Below are 20922 nucleotides of genomic sequence, written 5' to 3'. Positions count from 1 at the left end.
TCTGTTGAACGACTTACCCAGAGATTTTGGTACCAAATATACCATCAATAACCTCGACCCCTTCATCACCAATCGTCCATATAACACTGTACTGTCTCGATTTATTTAAGGCATAGTTATCCAGGTCATGATCTTCTGGATAATACAAACTAGGCGAGTTCACCATATAAGGATTGTAGATCTTTTCATCCAGTGCTCCAGTTTTTAGTCTACCAAACACGGCGCGAGGTACGTGTTCTTTCTGGTCACCAGAATAGCTTCCTGAAAGATAAGAAGAGTTGGATTTTATTTTAGAATTTTGTCTGAAGTTTTAGTGCCCAGTTTCCAGTTATCAGTGGTGACCAATGCGTGACTGACTTTAACAACTGTATAGTCGCTGGGATAGGACAAAAACAGGAGTGGATTTGACGACACCTTTAAACCAAGATCCGTTCGGTTATTGTAGATAGATTGTGGGATGAAGGTAGGCGCACAATAATATAGAAATAGCCCTGTCTGAAGGACTTCTTAAATGGCTACAAGATATTCAAAGTTAGCACAGACGTGTTTACAAAATTATTGTTAACATAGACGTTATTAAAAACTATCCAATCGTTTAGCGTGTCTCCATTTTTCAAGAATGAAAGTCTAAAACGTGTTTACGACCGATTTGCATAAAACCCTGAATATGTTGACAGAATAAAGAACCGAACTGGCGCTCACTGACACATCAGCTAGTGTCTACCATTAGGATCAAGAATAGGTAACCTGATTCCGAATTGTGTAATCCACCACTCCCTTTGATACGCTTTGCTGCAATGATAGTAGTCTCTGTCATCCAGAAAAATATCAGTCTGGATGCGTTGTCAACATTTAAGAATAATAGGTCATTGGCTAGATTATCCTGTCTTTTACATAATCATAAACAAAGTCTAAAACAAGATGTTCGCGCCCATGAAATTAATTTAAGAAAAACATCTCAGAAAATAAATGTTTAATTGCCAGTTCAATATTCAACACTGTTAATTTTTTTCTTGGAACAAAACTTTGACGCAGAAATCGTCACTCACTGGTAATATATATAGATTACTCATAAATTATGCAAGAGCTAAATCTGCCTATTGCAGATCTTTCTTTGGGCATTAAATATTATATAAACTATTAATTAGACATTTATTAACATGGTGCTATCTTATGTGTCGAATTTTCACTGGATTTGAATCCTATCTGCTGTTCAACGTCTGTACTTGATTAACCGTAAACCTGGATAATCGAAGTTTTGTTTATTATCGTAACAACGGTCACAATAACAATCGAATCCATAGTGTTTTTGAAATTCCGTTTTCTCGGTTGGGAATAAAGTAATGTGACTGAAATTTTCAACATTGTATCTTTTACGTTATCTACTTTCTTTAGCTATTATAGCGAGAACTGTCAGCCCTTTATCTAATCTTCCATAATCCCCCTTTAAATAAGAATAATAAAACTCACCAATCACAACGGAAGACAGATAAATAGGCTCCATTATATGGGAGAGTAGCGCCCCTTGTACACCAACAACGTTCCATCGACATATTTTGTCACTGCAGGTCATGACCCTTAGCCTTTCTTCGCCATTATGGCCTGCCGGAAGTACTGAATCGGTTGGAATAGCTCCTTCGCCTGTGAATTTAAAACAAAAACACCAACCATATGGTTTGAATTGATGATAAAAGTCTTTGGGTGGAAAGATAAGACAATGTTTAGAAATTAAAATGTCAGTCAACTAGCTTATAGCCCGTTTAAAAAAACAGGGATCGTTAAACCAGTTTAACTGTGTCGTCGGAACGCAAATGTGCGGCAAATAAACCAGTTTAAAAACCCCAGAAGGCTTTTTTTTTTAAACTGGTTCATCTTGGCCGTCTGAACGGGTTGACTTAAAAACCCCGACTCCAGCTCGCTTTGGACATGCGCAGTACGCGTTAAGTTATATTCCTGGGAAAATGGCGGCGTAATGCAGAGTCAGAGTTATCGAAAGCGTGCCAGAATCGAATGAAGAATATGAAGCTACCCATGCATAGTTAACTCTAACCTCCGACGGAAGAGGTCAGAATAGTTAAACTGGTTTGGCTTAGAGTACGTGTGGATGCAACAAGATACTGTCTTAAAAACCCCGTCGATTTTGAACTGGTTTAAAAATAAGCGTCTGAACGGTATACAAGTCTATGTTCTCAAGCAGCGTTAATTGTAGACAGGCAAGGTAAGTTTATAGTAGGTATCTTACCGTCAGCAACCAATGTTCTTAATACTCCTTGTTTTCTTAACGCCTTACTTCTTACATCTTTACTTCTATAAAAACATCAAATTCATGAAAGATATAATAAATAAAACAGAACTTAAACATTGTACAATACGCTAGGATATACGTGAAAGATATAACAAATAACAAAAACTTAAACATTATACAATACTGTATGTATTATCATGAAAGATATAACAAATACAAAAAAAAAATAAACATTGTACAATACGCTAGGATATATGTGAAAGATATCACAAATTAGCAATGCTATTTGTAGGGTTTTTTCGTAATAAGAAATTTTGCTTAAATAACTCTCTCCCCCTTTCACTCTCTATCCCATCTATTAACTTATACCAATGAGTGTTACAACTTACCCGATAGTAGGAAACGCTGATGCATCTCCACAAGGTGGTCGACTAATATACAGATGGAACTTGACTCCATCAACCAGACTTAATTTACCTGAATTGCTTCTTGTAAAGATTGGATTCTTTTCCCCTTCCACGAAACGATCTAACTCATTGTACAAGAACCTGTATTAAATCCGGGCATTGAAATATTAAAATATGGAGTTGAACGTCTCTTAAATAATAATAACTATCTCAGTATGTGAAAGAAGAAGGAAATATTGCAGAATTCAGAAATAGACTCAAGACTCATCTCTTTACTTCAATATAACATCACTCTCTGTGACAGTCACAACTCGGCGCCATTAGAGCAATTTACTGGATAATAGGCCCTATATAAATACATTATTATTATTCTTATAATGATCTAGACTCCAAACAGTATTGTATGCTCAACAAGCTGACAATAAGTTCCAAGGAATACTTATAAATGTGAACATTGAAATAGGTAGGTTTTGAGTTACTGTTTGAGGACGCTGAGAGATGGAACTATCGGCAAATGATCTGCAGAGAGGAGAATTTTGCCCGAACTTCGGAATGTTACGAGATCTACCAATGTATTTTTGGCAGGTATCAATCTGATCAAAATACAGACCTATATTTTGTTTCGTTTTTTTTTATACTTTCGATGGCCTACACTACATGAAGATCGACAAGTTATAGCGATAGGTCACGTCAGGGGTCAAAAGACCGACTTTTGACCTATGACGTCAGACATTTGATTAACCAATCAGCATTGATGTTACTTGTGGATTACCCACAGTTCCGGGCAAAAAAGGTCAAACACCCTATTCGACAGACCATTTGATTGGCTGACCCCTCATTTCAAGCAGAACACGAGTTAAATAACAAGTCTTCTAGATCCAATTGTAGTAAAGGCAAGTAAAACGAAATTTTGAACTATAAAAACGAAACGAAATAGGGTCTGTGTTTTAACCTGATTGGGCGGGTATGTAACAGTAACCATAACAGTTGAAATTCGACGTCAAGATTCCTTCATAGCACACTGTTTGCTATGCCCTCGTTGGTTTAAGGGACGTTAAACCCCGCTTCATTTCATTTCTTATATACGGATTATAGTTTAAGATTTTCGAATGTGATTCTTTCGTAATAACCCACAGCAAGTAGTTAACATAAAAAGTGTTTTACCTGACAAAGGCTCTTCTAGCTACTATTTCAGCATGAGCTTGTATAATGCACGTTCCATCTGACTTTAAATTCTGATACAATACACTTCGATTACCTAATAATAACAATAAACCATGGATTATCTCCCTTGTATATCCACGTTGTTTTAGAGACACAAACATCATGATTTTACTATTTCATCAACAAACTTTACAAGGCAGATAAACGACCTTATGTTTAAATAACCCTTTAAAGCATAATTTAGGTCGCGCTCCTTGCATTTTTTTTTACAGCTTTTAGTTACCGCTAGTCTCGTTCAGGAAGTATATTTGTCTAATTTTGAAAATCAGTATGGCGAGTAGATGAAAAAACTATATTAATTACGCTACTCACGACAATCCAGACAATTGACTGTATCAGGTTTTTCTTTAAAATTAATGAGCCATATGCTTAGGGAACAGGGGCACTTAAATAAAGATCTGACAGTTAAAAAAAATAGGTAGCAAAAAGAGAATATGCTATAAATTTTAGTCAAATTACTTCACTCTGAGCCTAGATATCGGCGATACAATTATAGCCTAGTCTCAATTGTCATTACGCCCGTGGTTACGATAATAAACAAAGTCTCGATAATGCAGTTTTACGGTAACCGCATCGACCACAAAATATATTAATATCACAGCCATTGGATGCCGTTGGGAGTTGGTTATGGTCTTGTTAATTTAATTAATGTCTAATTAATAATTTATATAACAGGCCTACTGTAAGTAGATTTAGATCTTTCATAATGCCTGTTTAATACAATAAAACTTGAACTAAAATATTTTAAAAATTCAGACTTTTCATTGGTCGAGAGCCACAATTTGTAATTTAATTGTAATGCTTATAGTCAGAAACAATCACTATTCTTAAAATAATTCAACCATTTAAATAATCCAAAAGCATTCAGTTATAAGGTTAGTTAAAGTGAATTTCAACAAAAACAGTAACACAACAAGTGTAAAATAAATTGTTAATATAAATATAATTTCTAAGTATACCTGGTCTACAGCTGTAAACATAAAGAATTAAGATTAAAGGGTAAAATTGACAGAAATAACAAAATACCAACAGAAAACCTCAAGTTGTTCCATTTTGTAAGATCCGAGATCTCCGATTGGATTACCAATATGAATAAAGGGTAAAATTGATTGAACAGTAGAATATACATACATAAGAAAACAATTGGTCAAAAGAACATCCCGATTGAGTTATAATACACCTTAATTTGGACCATTCCCAGATAGTTTTGTAAGATCCGATATTTCCAAATGGATCCGGTATCTCCAAATGGATAACTATTCATCCGGTATCTCCAAATGGATAAATAGTAATTCGGTATCTCCAAGTGGATTCGGTATCTCCAAATGGATAAATGTAAATCCGTACTTTGTTCAAAGGAGTTCAAAATAAAACATAATATAATTTAAGAGAATTCCATGGATGGGAAATACAGATATTATACGAAAGATAAAAATAGAATTAAGTTTTAGCTGGGAGTTGTAGAAATGGGGTCGAAAGCTGAGTCTGTGTAACCTTTAAGGTACATACCTGTTCCCAGCGCCACCACAGTTTGCTGTCCGTTCCGCTCCATTAAAAACGCTGCTACGACTTTCTCTTTACAGAAATATATCATCTGTGTTTCTTCGGCTAATTCAAACACGCCTTTAGCCATAGCTTTTATTTTCTGGGCCGGTGAAAGTGGCTCGGGTTGTTCCCCTTCTTCTTCACTGAGTTCTACATTTTCTGCCTGTTGATGTGAAAATAAAATGTAGTCGCCATTGTTCTTCGTTACAAATAAATGAAATTAAATTGGGGTTTAACGTCCTATTGTTCTGCTCCTACCGGGCTAATGAAGACGGGCATACAGTGTGCTATGAGGGGAATTGTGCCCGGGCAGAGGTACTATGGCCTACTTTTATATCGAAATCCAACTGCCGAGAGGATCTATTACGTGAACGCCAAAGTCTAGACGGGACCTCTGTTTTTCGTACGGGCCTCCGTCCCGTACCTGTGACAAGGGGAAACCACAAGGGGATGAACTCGTTACAAATAACAAGGATATGATCATAAATAATAATATAACAAAAAGAAATCCGTTAACAAATTGTAGCCTCTATGGCGTTAATGATGTTTTCAGAAAGAGGGGATAACTTTGGAACAAAATATTACAGAGCGATGACCCCAATGCTTCACAGTCATCCGATAACAACGAGCGATATGTTGACGGACGGGCGGACCCATGGATGTGGATGGCGGTATAATACGTATCAAATAGGGAAGGAATTGGAGAAACGTAGGATTGAAAGGTTCTCATTGGGTGATGAACAGGAAACACGTGGGTATGTACGGAAGGGACTGAACAAATGTCTGGAGTTGAAAGGCAGATATGAATTGGTATTATCTTACAAAATTTACAAATTACACTGTATTTTTTTTAAACAGCAGACATTAGACAATTCCAAGAGGTAGAGTTTTAAACGAGACAAAATGGTGGTTATTACTTCAACCATTATCTCAAATCTGCAGTGACCTTTACACAGCTTGTAAACAAATTAAAACAAGATGGCAGAAATATGTGGACGGCGCCATATTAGGTACGTTTCACATAGTGAGTTATATAATATTCACGTGGTTGACATAGGATGAAAAAGGGTTTAACGTCCTACTTTTATGCACCAATCGGGGAAATTAAGACGGGGGGGGGGTGTAACGCGTGCGCGTTTCACCTTTTAGTCTGTTATTGTGTCAAGTTGCGTGTTTTCGATTCCCTGCTTGTACATGAGGAGTAAGGTCGCCTATCCAATGTTATGGGTTTTCCCCGGGCCCCCTGGCGTCCTCCTCTACGCGCAAACGAATTAATGAAATGAAAAACCAGGCCAGCTGACTCAATGATAACCTTATGATACAACGCACACGTGCTAACCACAATGTTTAATAAAAAAAAAAGGGTGTTACTTTCAACTGTCATTGTCATTAATGTTAAGTTGGTCAATTAAACCATGTAACTAGTCGCCACGGGGGCTCAGTGCGTAGGACTTTGGCTTGCTAACCTGGAGGCGTGGTTTCCCCTTATAAGTGGCACAGGACGGCGGGCCTGGCAATTGACAACGTATAGTCGTTCGGGTGGTACAAAAACCGAGGTTCGTGTACACACTGGTATGCACGTAAAAGATCACTTGACAGTTGGAATTCGATATAAGAGTAGGCTATATCGCCGCTGCCCGGGCTAAATTTCCCCATAATGCACTGTATGGCGTATGCCCATCTTCAATAGCCCAGTCGGCACAGAACAGTAGGACGTTAAACTCCATTTCATTTCATTTCTAAAAGACTTTGATTAGCATGAGCGTCCTCGAATCTTTAATATTAGCTGTTATCCGTTCTTTCATAAAGAATAACATCACGTAACATGTAACTAAGAGTAAATGTAACTAAGACTGTGACACTTTGCTTCATTAATAATAATACCATATAACTACGTGTGTAGTTTATTTCACGAATCGGTAATATCAGCTGTTATCCTTTCTTTCATAAAGAATAATACGTAACTACGAGTATCGTTTGTTTCACGAGCGTCCACGAATATGTAATGAGAAGGGGAAAGAGAGGGAGAGAACTGGGGGTTAACGTCCACTCGAAACAAACTTGTTTATTTCGGGACTAACACATGGTTCAATTTTATTGAAATAATTGACTTGCGCGTAGGGGTCTTCAACAGTGGGAGGAAACCGGAGGACCCCGAGAAAATCCACTAGGTTGGACAGGCGATCCTACTCCTTGTCACGTACAACCGGGGAATCGAAACCACCCCAGTTGACTCAATGACAGACCTTAATGATACAACGCGTAAGCGCTAACCATTCGGCCATCTCCCCCCCCCCCCCCCTCGAATCTGTAATATTGCTTGTTATCAATTCCTTCATAAAGAATAATACCATATAACTAGGAGTATAATTTATTTCATGAGCCTCCACAAATATGTAAAATTGGTTGATTTCCTTTCCTTCATAAAGAATAATATCATGACCACTATAAATGTATCCGCTATCGGGTATTTTACTAAGTTGGACGTGGATGCAACTAATTATACGAGGTCGTCTAGTCCTGCCAATGACAGACAACCAATGACCCGTGCCTAAATCAATCTTTCGGTCCATTTACAGAAGAGAAAAACATATTTCAGATATTGTCAGTCGCTAGAGATAAAAGGAAGATGTGTTTGTGAAGCTACAGAGAGAATCTTACCGCTATTTGATTGGCATCCTTCAGATTACGGCTGGCAACTTTGTATAATCTGTCTAACGCTAGCTCCGCGGCGATCTTTTTGGCATTTTTCTTAGATGTACCGTGCCCTTCAGCAAAGCGCTTTCCGTTAACCAGGGCGGCTGTATGGAATCTGTCAATGAAATCAATAATAAATTTTAGTTTAACATTAAAGTGGTATTATGGAAGTTATCACTGTAATAGATAAAAACTGGATAATGTAAAGGGAATATACTGCAAATTTCAGTCAAATTGCTTGACTCTGAACCGAGATATTAACAATTCTGTTTTAGGCTTAGCCTCGATCAGCATTACTAATGTCGATACGATAAAAACATAGTCTCGATTATCCATTTTTGGAATTAATCATCAATGAACGTTGAGCAGCATATCGGATTCAAATCATCCAGTGACAATCCGACACATAAGATGGCTTCGAAAGCTAATTAAAGTCTTATAGTTTATATAACATTTCAGGCTTATAAAGAAAGATTTGCATTAGGCAGATTTAGCTCTTGCATAATGTATGTTTAAACCGAAGATAAAACAAATACTTCCTTCTGCGAGGAGGGTGGCACTGCTCTCTCGACTAGAATATACCGGGCTCAAATCCCGACGTGGGCTGGGAAAACACTTCTTACGTGCTAGAGGCATAGTGTGTCTGGCCTCGAGTTCACAAAGTATTCTCAGACTTAAGTCAAGAATTTACTCAACTTTCAATCACTGTTTATGAGAAATATCTTTGATCCAAAAACACAAAACTTTGCAGATGGTTTCTTATTGATGTATTTATTTGATGCATTAAAACAACAATTTTTTTTATAAAAGGCTATATTTTAGTTAAAATAAGGCGAACAATTTTGAACAAATTCTTAACTTAAGTCTCAAAATGCTTTGTGAACACGGGACCTTATCATTCGGAAAGTATTAAAGTTCGGGGTCCATCCGTGGACAAATACGCGTGCACGTAAAAGACCCATTGGTATTTGTAACTTGAAGAAGAGTAGCTTTATATAATGGTCTCTACTGTCTACAATGGGGTTGTTATACGTTAGAGCATGTTCATTTTATGAAGGTTATTGAGCCATGTGTTGATTTTAGGTAATAGAATGACCGGGATTATAAAACAAAAGTAAAATAAACATGAAAAGTAAATACGCTAAACGTTAAAACAATCAATCTGATTAACATACAGATCTATATTTCGTTTCGTTTTTTTTATACTTTCGATGGCCTACACTACATGAAGATCTGACCGGTTGTAGTAAAAGGTCGCGTCAGAGGTCGTACGAGTGGCTTTTGACCCTATGAGGTCAGACATTGATTAATCAATCATCGTTGACGTGTCTAGCGGTTTACCAACAGTTCCGTGCATCGCACTCCAAGAAGTCGCCGTAACAGATGGTTCCGTTGGCTTATCTTTCACGCCATCCAGAACACAGGTTATATAACAACTCTGCCAGATCCTAGTGTTATACAGACAAATAAGACGAAATTTTGAACTATACAAAAACGAAACGAAATAGGATCTGTGTTTTAATTAGACTGTTAAAACAATTTATTGCACTTGATGATACGAGTATTAAAGTTCCTCGATAGTCGGAAGTAGCTTACCTTGAATTATGAGCTGGTCCAGTACGTGTACATTCCGTAAAATCAACAGTTACCTCCCTTGTCTGTCCATGTTCCATCAACACGCTGACAGGATCTCTATTACTGATGACACATGGCGGCAAATTCGTCGCCATCCTTCGTCTGCAATATACAAATATACTCAGTTTAAACCAATGAAGTAGAAACTATTTTGGCTGTGTCTGTTCCTTCGAATTGCCAGTGGCAAGTGGCATAAATATTCGCCAATGCTCCGCTATTCCAATTAAGAATATTTCAGGTAGACAGGTGTGCTATCTTTCATGATTATGATTTGTGTCTCTTTGCAATCAAGCTTTGGTTTATTTAAAAATTTAACATATCCAAGAATCACGTCATCCATGTCTGAAGAAATTACAGAAACCCAGTTGATAAATTCAAATATTTGCAGAATGGAAGCATCAAATGCCTAAACTGAGAGGGTCAAATTCAATCTAAAGAAAAACTATCAAAGATGGTCGACGGAGTTTTGTCTTTCTCTAAACATAAAGGAAACGAACGTAAATAGTTTCTCAAAACTTTCGAATCCCGCTTTCTATAAACTATGTAGAAACACTTCACTATTTTCAAATGACTGTCGGATTCGTGTAAATTAGTCACTTTTAAGGCCGGTAAAAAAAACCATAAATAGTTTCTCAAAGCATTCGAAGCCCACTCTTTATTTACTATGTAGAAACATTTCCATATTTTCAAATGACTGTCGGATTCGTGTAAATTAGTCACTTTTAAGGCCGGTAAAAAAAACATAAATAGTTTCTCAAAGTATTCGAAGCCCACTCTTTATTTACTATGTAGAGACACTTCACTATTTTCAAATGATTTTCGGATACGTGTAAATTCGTCACTTTTAAGACCGGTTCCGCATCTGTAAACGCTACATATACTCCAATGCGATTTGGACATCTGCGCAACACAATGAATACAAGCTATAATATACTTTTTAAAAAAAAGTTACGTCCTATACCCTTTAAAATCTTCAAATCACATCTCAAAACAATGAAGAAAAACTGCATTTAGCCGGTAACCGGTGCCAAATATAGACTGACAACAAAACAAAATATTGTTCCTATTATAAACACTCTATAAAAATGTCTACAGTACAGATTTAATATCAAAATCACAAACACAGTAAAAAAAATAAACTAAAAACATTTCAACCACTGGTGATACAGTAAATTCCGTGAAATAATTTAACGATTCTTTCTGTAAGATTTAGATAGCGAGCTGGTTCTTCTTGTTATTGTAGTTCAAAAATAGATAATACAAAATGAATGTATTGAAAATTTCATTCAAATTACTTTACTTATTATGAGTTAAGTTATCACTGTTTGTAGTTGTGACAGGATGTGTGTAAATATTTTGTAATTTTCAAGTTATGTCCGATCCGTAGATGGTACTTATCTACCTTATTGCAGTAGCATCCTCATTTGTCACTGGTATTTTTGCGTGCACGCCAACGTGTACACGGGGCCCTGTTGTTTGTCTCATCCGAAGAACTGTACCCCTAACAAAAGGAAGTCACGCAGAAGAATACTGATCTATCGGGCCCTATGGCCTACTCATATATCGAATTCCAACAGTCAAGGGATTTTTTACGAGCACACCAATGTGTACACGGGACCTCAGTTTTTCATCCCATCCGAACGACTAGACAGCTGTCCTTGTCAGGCGTGCAGAATAGGAAACCCCGGTGTTAATTTGTTGTGAAAACAATGGAAGATATTTTAACAGTGTATGAGGACCATATGTAAGGTAGAGTTTTAAATTAGGTCAATGTCTATAGCTGATATATAAAGACCAGTAGAACTATGATATATGCTAGGTACTGGGATATATAAACTACTTCCTGTCACAGCAGATGGTATAACTTCGTCCTAGTATTAGCCACTGGCATGATTATTTTATTATTTTAAAGTGAAATGGTTTGTAGAATATAGGGGGCGGGTTGGATGGCAGAATGGTTAGCACGTGCGTGATGTATCATAAGGTATGTCATTGAGTCAATTGGCGTGGTTACGATTCCCCGGTTGTAGGGTCGCCTGTCCAACCTCGTGGGTTTTCTTAGGGTCCTCCGGTGTCCCCCCACTGCTAAAGATATTGAAATAAAATTTCAATAATTCGCTTGCGCGTAGGGGTCTTTAACATGGGAGGAAACCGGAGGATCCGGAGAAAACCCACGAGGTTGGACAGGCAACGTACAACCGGGGATTTGAAACCAGGTTACCTAAAATGTCGTGTTAATCTTGTAAAGTTTACAATTCTAACAAATGTCATTTTATTTCTTTTCGAGAGTAAAATTTGTAGACATAATAAATTGTTTATATGACTAAAGCTTTAAAAAGTCGCAATGATTTTTTTTTTCGAAAAAAGAGAAAAAATAAATACCAAAGAACTATATACATGGACGACGGCGACTAAATAATTCAACAGCATGTTAAACGTTAACTGGTAAAACAATGGCAGCGACTAGTGGTATAAATTAAAACAACATGCACCAAATACTTCAATAATTATTTGCCATAGATATGTTACAATTCTTTGCTTTTAAAAATAGAAAGAAAAAACATTTTCCTTAACACACCGTCTCTTTCGTCTGTCCAACCTCGTGGGTTTTCTCCGGGTCGCCCGGTTTCCTCCCACTGCTAAAGTCCCCTACGCGCAAGTGAACTATTGAAATAAAATTAAACCACATGTTAGTCCCGAAATGACCTAGTTTGTGTCGAGTGGACGTTAAACCCTCTGGGATGACAGACTCCTCAACGATCAATAGAATTCTGACACGACACGAATATATGTCCCAAACTCCTCCAATAAAAAAATATCATTTTCGTCTTGGCTCATCCATTCATTTTACGTCATCTTTCAGATACATCTGAAGTTGAATTATATCGATTTGCACGGACATTAAAAATCTTTACCTTGTGTATGGGGCCACATCTCTCATGGTTCTCTCTGGATAACCCACCCAATGTTGACGATAACTCGTTATTCAGTGTGAATAATGGTTTAAACCTATTCGATAGCGATTTATAGTATATGTATGTTAAAGTGGCTATCTTGCTCTTTTCAAAAATAATAAACGCCCAGTAAGGAAGATCGCATATTTTAATGTTAAACAGGCATTATACAAGAGGTAAATCTGCCTATTGCAGGTCTCTCAGAATCTGTTATTGAAACTGGGTGCGAGACTTAAACAGTTTATACCGACCAAAAGATCCTGTATAATTTAAACATACATTATACAAGAGCTAAATCTGCCTATTGCAGGTCTTTCTTTAGGCCTTAAATATTATCTAAATTATTGATGAGACATTAATTAACTTATCATTACCATAATCAACTCTCGGTGCCATCATTAGCCTGCAATATTTAGTGGATTTGAATACGTTTTGTGATGGATGATTTAACGTAAAAATGGATAATCGAGACTTTATCTAATATCGTATCAATGGTAGTAATGACGATCGAGGCTAGCCTAAAACCGAATCACTAATATCTCGGTTCAAAGTGAAGCAATTTGAATGAAATTTTCAGCATATTCTGTTTTCTTTATCTAATGTTTTATCTATTATAGCGAGAACTGTTCGCACTTTATCTGGAGGATCACGTTGCTAAGTGGGTAAGATGCTGGCTCGCTAGTCTTGAGGTCGGGTGTTCGATCCCTGCATTGGCCGAGAAAGTTCATCCAGATTTTCCGGCGTGGTTCCCCCTTGTCAGTGATGCAGGATGGAGGGCCTGACATTGGTGTGCACGTAAAAGATCCCTTGGCAGTTGGAATTCGATATAAGAGTAGGCTGTAGCGCCGCAGCCCGGGCAAAAATTTCCCTCATAGCACACTGTATGGCGTATGCCCGTCTTCATTAGCCCAGTTTAGGAGCAGAACAGTAGGACGTTAAACCCCATTTCATTTCATTTTATCTAATCTTACCTAATGCCCCTGTATTTAGGCATCTTCACGAAGAATGTACGATCAATATTACTACCATAGCTGTGTAAGATTCATAATGAAATCAGTAGAAACTAATTTAAACATCAACAGCCATAACTTAAATTCGAATTGATCGATTTGTGTGAATATTCATTGAACCAATAATTTTTAAATAAAAGTTATTTTGATTGTGCACGGTCTAACCATAAAATATTTTAAATCTTCATGTAGTAGAGGCCATCGAAAATATACAAAAACGAAACGAAACGAAATATAGATCTGTATTTAAATCAGATTGAACATTTTTAAAACTTTAAAATTATCCTTCAGTGCTGTTATAAATAAAAGTAATGAATGAAGATAATCAATATACTAGTAAAAGTGCAACAAATATTGATTTGTTTCGTAAGAAATGAAATGAAAAATCTTCATCAATCGCGACATTGAAGAAGGGCATACGAAATGGCGTGCACTAGGACGAAGATTCAGCGTGAAATGTGTCGTTTCTGGCTACTCGTGTCAAGGGTTCGTTTGCGTGCGTGACAAAGAGAACACGGGTGAACCTGAGGGTTGTTTTTTTTTTGTCTCATACGAATGACTAGACATGTTTAATTGTCAGGTCCTGCACTAAGACAATGGGCGCATAATCCCGAGGAACTTCCTCGTCCATCACCGTGATCGAACCCTGGCCATCCTGACTAGTCAGCCAGCGTCTTACTCATAGATTCATAGTAGCTCACATATGTAAAATAATGAAATAAAATGGGGTTTTACGTCCTACTGTTCTGCTCCGACTGGGCTAATGAAGTGTGCTATGAGGGAAATTTTGCCTTGACAGCGACGCTACGGCCTACTCTCATATCGAATTCAAGCGATCGAGGGATATATAAAGCTAGTTATCACACGGTGTCCCTTTAATTTTACTTTATACTCGACAGACTCTCCCTTTAAGACAATCGGTCACATTTGTTATGCATAAAGTATTTTATATGTTTATCCAACAGAAGGTGTCGTGTATTGTATTGAGGGTTGGTAAGAAATTCACTCTGTCATTATGTCACAACAAAATCACTGGATATACATGTACATATATACAATTGATTTTTCTCTATAATTATATCAAATTAGAATAAAGTACAAATTTCTTATTGGGTAACAGATGGTTCATTCTTTAAAGGTAGGACTGTGTTGATAATTGTATTGACCTACGTAACACTGGCAAATCCCTAATATACATATATGGTGTTATATGTTTTAAACGGTGTGTGTTTTGGTGTGTGCGTGCTGTCGCGGGACGGGGAACGGGGTGGTGGGGGGGGGGGGGGTAGTTTGAAGGTAGAACAGTGTTGATATTTGTTTTGACTTACACGTAACAATGTGGCAAATTCGTAATACATGGTGGTATATGTTTTAAAGACTGACAGAGTTGTGTATTTGTGTGAGTGTGTGCTGTCGGGCGACGGTGGGTTAGGTTGTTTTGTTTTGTTTTTGTTTTTTGGGTTTTTTTTTTTTTTTTAGGGGGGGGGGGGGGGTGCGTAGCTTGAAGGAGATGTCCGAGATATATTTATTTTAGTCAATAAAACTTTTTGCTTCTGTAACATTTATCGAAGATCTGTGATGGGGGGGGGGGGGGGCAACGCAAACGACTAGGATTGCGGGGGGTGGGGGACTAGGGTGTCGCGCTTCAAGATCTAACTGGCCGGTCGCCTCTGGCTTGCAGTCGTTTTGGGCGATCCCCGGTGCGAGCGCATGTGACTTGAAGATATTGGCGCTTTCTCAACCTCCGGGTCTCCAGTTTCCTCCTTCTACGCATGCGCTGATCTTACGAAAATCGGTGCAGGCCTACGTTAAACAAAACATTAAGTTTGATTCGCGAAACGGACAACCAGCTTACCGTGCTCTCTCTCTCTCTCTCTCTCTCTCTCTCTCTCTCTCCTCTCTCTCTCTCACTGTACACAAGGAAACCCTATCGGATCATGGACTGTGCCTTTAAAAACACCCTGCGCTGAAAGGTTCGGACATGCGAATTTAATTGACATGGAATAGAGTTGTAAATGTTTATTTATTTGTGTACATGTATATTAAGGAAAGATGTAAAACAGTGTATAGATGTGTAGCCTACTGTAAAGTGACATTAGAACAGTTTAATTTATCTGATAAACAACATATGACTGTACCGATTCCCTGCGGTTTATTGATATTAAAGCACAAAAATCATAACAATATACGTCGTATTTACACTGTCCCTGAGGTTTATTGACATTAACGTACAAAAATCATAACAATATAATACGTCGTATTTATTAAAAAACCAAATTTAAATCAAAGGTAAATATACAAAGAATAAATTCTCATGTATTCAACATTCTCCATAGAGTGGCATACCCTGTCTGGTGCACGACACTATTAGAGTGATATCAATTTATATATATGTGTTTCATTATGATTTCTTGGCATAATGCACAATTCATTTATTTACTCGTCCTGTCATTGTCTATTATTAATTAGTTTTATTTCCATAAACAGTCAGTGGGGTGTGGTCGATTGGCCTAACGCGTGTGCTTTAGGTCATAAGGTCTTTCATTGACTCAAGTGGCGCGGTTTCGATTTCGGTTTGTACTTGGCAAGGAGATCCATTTAGACATCATATTTTAGATTAAAAACAGGCCCAATAATTTGGTTCGTTGACAATAAAGATGGCAGCGCGCTTGTTACATGGCCCCTGGATCCATTCACTTTCTTCGATACGTACGTTTATTGTTTATTGTTTGAAATGTCTGTTTGAAATATTATGTCATGTCCGTAGATTTGTCTTGTCTATCAATATATGGGTGGTGCAGCATAGATTGGCAGAATTCTCATATGATCTCATAGATCACAAGGTCTTGGACAATTTCGCAAAACCCATATTCGACCTTTTTACTCACCACCGACGATGTTAATCCCAAAATTACCTAGTTTGTGTCAACTGGCCTTTAATTAAACCGTGTTTCTCTCTCTGTACCCATTGGCGTGCACATAAAAGATCCCTTGGCAGTTGGAATTCGATATAAGAGTAGGCCATAGTGCTTTTGCACGAGCAAAATTTCCCTCATAGCACACTGTATGGCGCATGCCCGACTTCATTAGCCCAGTAGGAGCAAAGCAGTAGGACGTAAAACCACATTTCATTTCATTTCATATCTGAAGGAAATTGAACCATTTATGTTCTTATGAGAGATTTGTCTTTCACAATATTCTAGTTTTCAAGAGATTATATAGCCCTAAAATCACTGTCAGAATGAGTTAGTGAAACTGGTTGCGAGACTTAAACAGTTTATACCGACCAAAAGATGTCGTATAATTTAAACATACATTATGCAAGAGCTTAATCTGCCTAATGTGGTTCTTTCTTTAGGCCTGAAATGTTATCTAAATTATTAATTAGTCATTAATTAACTTATTCAGGCCATAATAAACTCTCGATGTCATCGCTAGTCTGTGATTTTTACTGGATTAGAACCCGATGTGCTGCTCAAATCTCATCGATGATTAAATCAAAAAATGGATAATCGAGACTATGCTTTTTATTGTACCGACTTTAGTAATGGTGATTGATTCTCGGTTCAGAGTGCATCAATTTGACGGAAATTCTCAGCATATTCCTTTACATTATCTAGTTTTTAACTATCATAGTGAGAACTGTCAGCTCTTTATCTAATCTCACATAATATATCTTTAAGTTAGGAAATCAATCGTTAATATAAATCTAGCAATCGGATGATGTATTGATCTTTGATAGAATGTGTATTATAGTGGTTATATCATCAATCACTTCTCCCCACAGTCAACATAATCTAAATATAATCAGAATATATAAAAACTCATCAAAAGTGCAACAGCCTGTGTTGTAACTGGTTTGGTCGCCATTTTGACTATTAGATCTACTGTGAAGTCTGTTATTAAGATGCCCGTTTTCACACACTTTGGTTAATAATACTAATAGATCTACTGAAATCCTATTGTTCTGTCCCGAATGGGCTAATGAAGACGGGCATACGCCATACAGTGTGCTATAAGGGAACTTTTGCCCTGGCAGCGACACTGTGGCCTACTCTTATATGTCCACGCCAATGTGTACACGGGACCTTAGTTTTTCGTACCATCCCAACGACTAGTCAGCTATCCTTGCCAGGCCCTCCGTCCTGCATCATTGACAAGGGGAAACCACGTTGGAAAATCTCGATGAACTTTCTCGGCCAATGCAGGGATCGAACACCCGACCTCCAGGCTAGCGAGCCAACGTCTTACCCACTTAGCCACCGTGGCTCCCCTTGACTATTGGACCTGTGAGGTTAATACTACGATCGAGGTTAACACTCTTTTACACATTTTGGCTAATGCGAGGTTTCCACTGTCGTGTGATGCGTTACGATAGGGTTGTCCGTATTGGATCCACGATCTGATACGTTCGGATACGTTTCGATACGATCCATACGATTGCTACCACTGACCACGATATATAATAAGACCTGATAGGATCACCACGATTACTCCACGATTAAAACCACGATTTCAATCGTAGCACGAATCGTGATAGTGATATTGAGAACCTAGTATAATAGATCTACTGCGAGGTCTGGTATTACTACAACGATCAAATCTAACGCCCTCTTTTACACACATTGGCTATTCGGCTTAATGTACGGCCTATTAATAATACTTCGAAGATCGGGTTTAACGTCCGCTTTCACACAGTGGTATAGCAACGACAAATATATTAGACTTATATAAGTGAGATAGGGAACCACGGTGGCAAGTGAGAAAAAAAAAAGGGCGCTAGTTTGGAGGTCGAAAGTTCGATCCCGGTGTTGGCCGAAAAAGGTAAATAATTAATCCTTTCAAAAATAGTTTTATTTTCTAATTATGACACATCCCACAACATCCAACATTCATTACGCATAGTTTTGTTAAAAAGGTAATTCTCATGAAATGAGCCCAAGAATTACCCAATCAGCATTGATATTACCAGAATTGGCATAAATGAAGAACATGGATTATCCAATCAGCATAAATATCAGAAGAATTATCGTAAAATGAGACCAAGAATTATTCAATCAGCATTGCTGTCAGAAGAATTATCATGAATTGAAAAGAGCGATTATCCAATCAGCATAAATATCCGAAGAAGAATCATGAAGTAAGAACGTATATTATCCAATCAGCACAGATATCAACAGAATTATTATGGAAGGAGAAAAAGGAATAATCAATTAGAAAGGGGTCAGGCGTATGACAAGTCGAAAAAAAATCGCAAGAAATACACACATGCAGCCTTATTATATTTAAAACGTATTTGTCAAAATATTGTTAAATGAAATGAAATGGGGTTTAATGTCCTACTATTCTACTCCGACTGGGCTAACGAAGACGGGCATACGCCATACAGTGTACTATGAGGGAAATTTTGCACTATGGCCTACTCTTATATTGAATTCCAACTGCCAAGGGATCTTTTACGTGCATGCCAATGTATACACGGGACCTGGGATTTTCGTCCCATCTGAACGACTAGACAGCTGTCCTTGTCAGTCTCTCCGTCCAAAAAATGGTTAAAATCAATGAAATCGTTTGGGTGTGTTCTTGTAAGTTGGATGTGTTCTTGTAAGTGGTGCACAATTTTCGACTTTGACGATAATATGTGTTGACCATCTTGTTTGTTGTTATGTTAGTCCCGAAATGACTAGTTTGTGTCGCGTGGACGTTAAACCCCATCCCCCCCCCACTCTCTCTCCCTCCCCCTCTCCTGGTGTATTTATGTATCTGCTTGATATTCTCTTCTCATAGGTTAGTCTCTCTCTCTCTCTCTCTCTCTCTCTCTCTTTGTTGTTACCTAGGAAACCAGTCAGTTTATTTACCTACTGATTAAAATATCAAATCTTACATATTACCATCGACAGGTCATGACATGTTGGGTGTATGGTCATGACCTGTGTCATGTCCTAATTACCAGATAGGATACACCATTGAAACTGTTAGGTACAAGCGTACATATATTCACTATAGTGATGAAATAAACACGTAAACAAAGGTAAATAAAAGGTAGGTTAAACATCAATTAAAACGCAGAATGCAAACTACAAAACAAATAAAACAAACAACAACAAGGCGTGGGATTGTTACCTGTAATTGCCGCAGGTAGCACGATATTGTAGCAACGTTTAAAGATACATTATGGGAGATTAGATAAAGAGTCGTCAGTTCTCATTATCATAGTTAAAAACTATATAATGTAAAGGGAATTTGCTGAAAATTTCAGTCAAATTGATCAACTCTGAATCGAGAATTTAACGCTTGAATTTTCGGCCTAGCCTTGATCATCATTACTTAAGCCGATACGATAACAAACATTGTCTCGATTATCCAGTTCATGATTTAATCATGAATGAAAGTTGAGCAGCAAATCCGATCCTAATCCATTAAATATCACAGGCTAGCGACATCGAGAGTTGATTATGGTCTGGATAAGTTAATTAATAATTAAGATAACATTTCAAGCCTAAAGAAAGACCTGCAATAGGAGAGAGAGAGAGAGAGAGAGAGAGAGAGAGATGGGCGTGGTTTAACGTCCACTCGACACAAACTGTTATTTCGGGACTAACATATGGTTCAATTGTATTTCAATAATTGGTCTTTAGCAGTGGGAGGAAACTGGAGGACCCGGAGAAAACCCACGAGGTTAAACAGGCGACCCTTGTCCTTGCCACGTACAACCGGGGAATCGAAACCACGCCAGTTGACTCAATGGCAGACCTTATGATACAGCGCGCACGTGCTAACCATTCGGCCATCCAAACTCCCTGGCACCGGACAAATTATTGAGAACAGTTCACTGTGACTGCGACAGTATGAGGTATGGGTGTCAACAATATGCACTCTCCTACCCTAACGCATATGGTACGTGGCACACTGACAGTAGTGATAATAGCATCAAACTAACTGACTTTGAATAATTTCAATAAAATACTTAGTGCCATCGAGTAGAACAGTTCTAGTTGAGAGGAGCTATATACATTCATTATAATTAATATATAAAGTGTATTAGGCAATTTATTCTTTTCAAAAGGCATTTCTATCTAAGTTGTTTATTTTCTGACTCGTTGTTGCGTTATGACTTCACTTTCTATTAAATTAGTTCGTTTACTGAACCGATATTGCGTTATGACGCCACTATGACGTCATGGCAACCATTTGAACCCATCATG

At 37.7% G+C, this 20922-nt stretch overlaps 1 protein-coding gene across 4 annotated transcripts in view; it reads right to left on the bottom strand.

Moving 5' to 3' along the window:
* The window catches only part of LOC126824549 (double-stranded RNA-specific adenosine deaminase), a 120607-nt gene that overhangs the window by 8204 nt on the left and 91481 nt on the right, over positions 1–20922 (bottom strand). For all 4 annotated transcript variants that reach the window (XM_050553782.2, XM_056101810.1, XM_050553786.2 and 1 more), the window contains 8 exons: positions 9715–9855; positions 8083–8233; positions 5386–5584; positions 3817–3910; positions 2635–2793; positions 2243–2307; positions 1471–1641; positions 18–261 (listed from right to left, as the gene is read on the bottom strand). In XM_050553782.2, coding sequence (XP_050409739.1) covers positions 18–261; positions 1471–1641; positions 2243–2307; positions 2635–2793; positions 3817–3910; positions 5386–5584; positions 8083–8233; positions 9715–9855 — 1224 coding nt within the window. The remainder of the gene's footprint in view (positions 1–17; positions 262–1470; positions 1642–2242; positions 2308–2634; positions 2794–3816; positions 3911–5385; positions 5585–8082; positions 8234–9714; positions 9856–20922) is intronic.

The sequence above is a fragment of the Patella vulgata genome, chromosome 6 (assembly GCF_932274485.2).
Source record: "Patella vulgata chromosome 6, xgPatVulg1.2, whole genome shotgun sequence".
Classification (NCBI taxonomy): domain Eukaryota; kingdom Metazoa; phylum Mollusca; class Gastropoda; family Patellidae; genus Patella; species Patella vulgata.
This window is presented reverse-complemented; position numbering and strand designations above follow the sequence as displayed.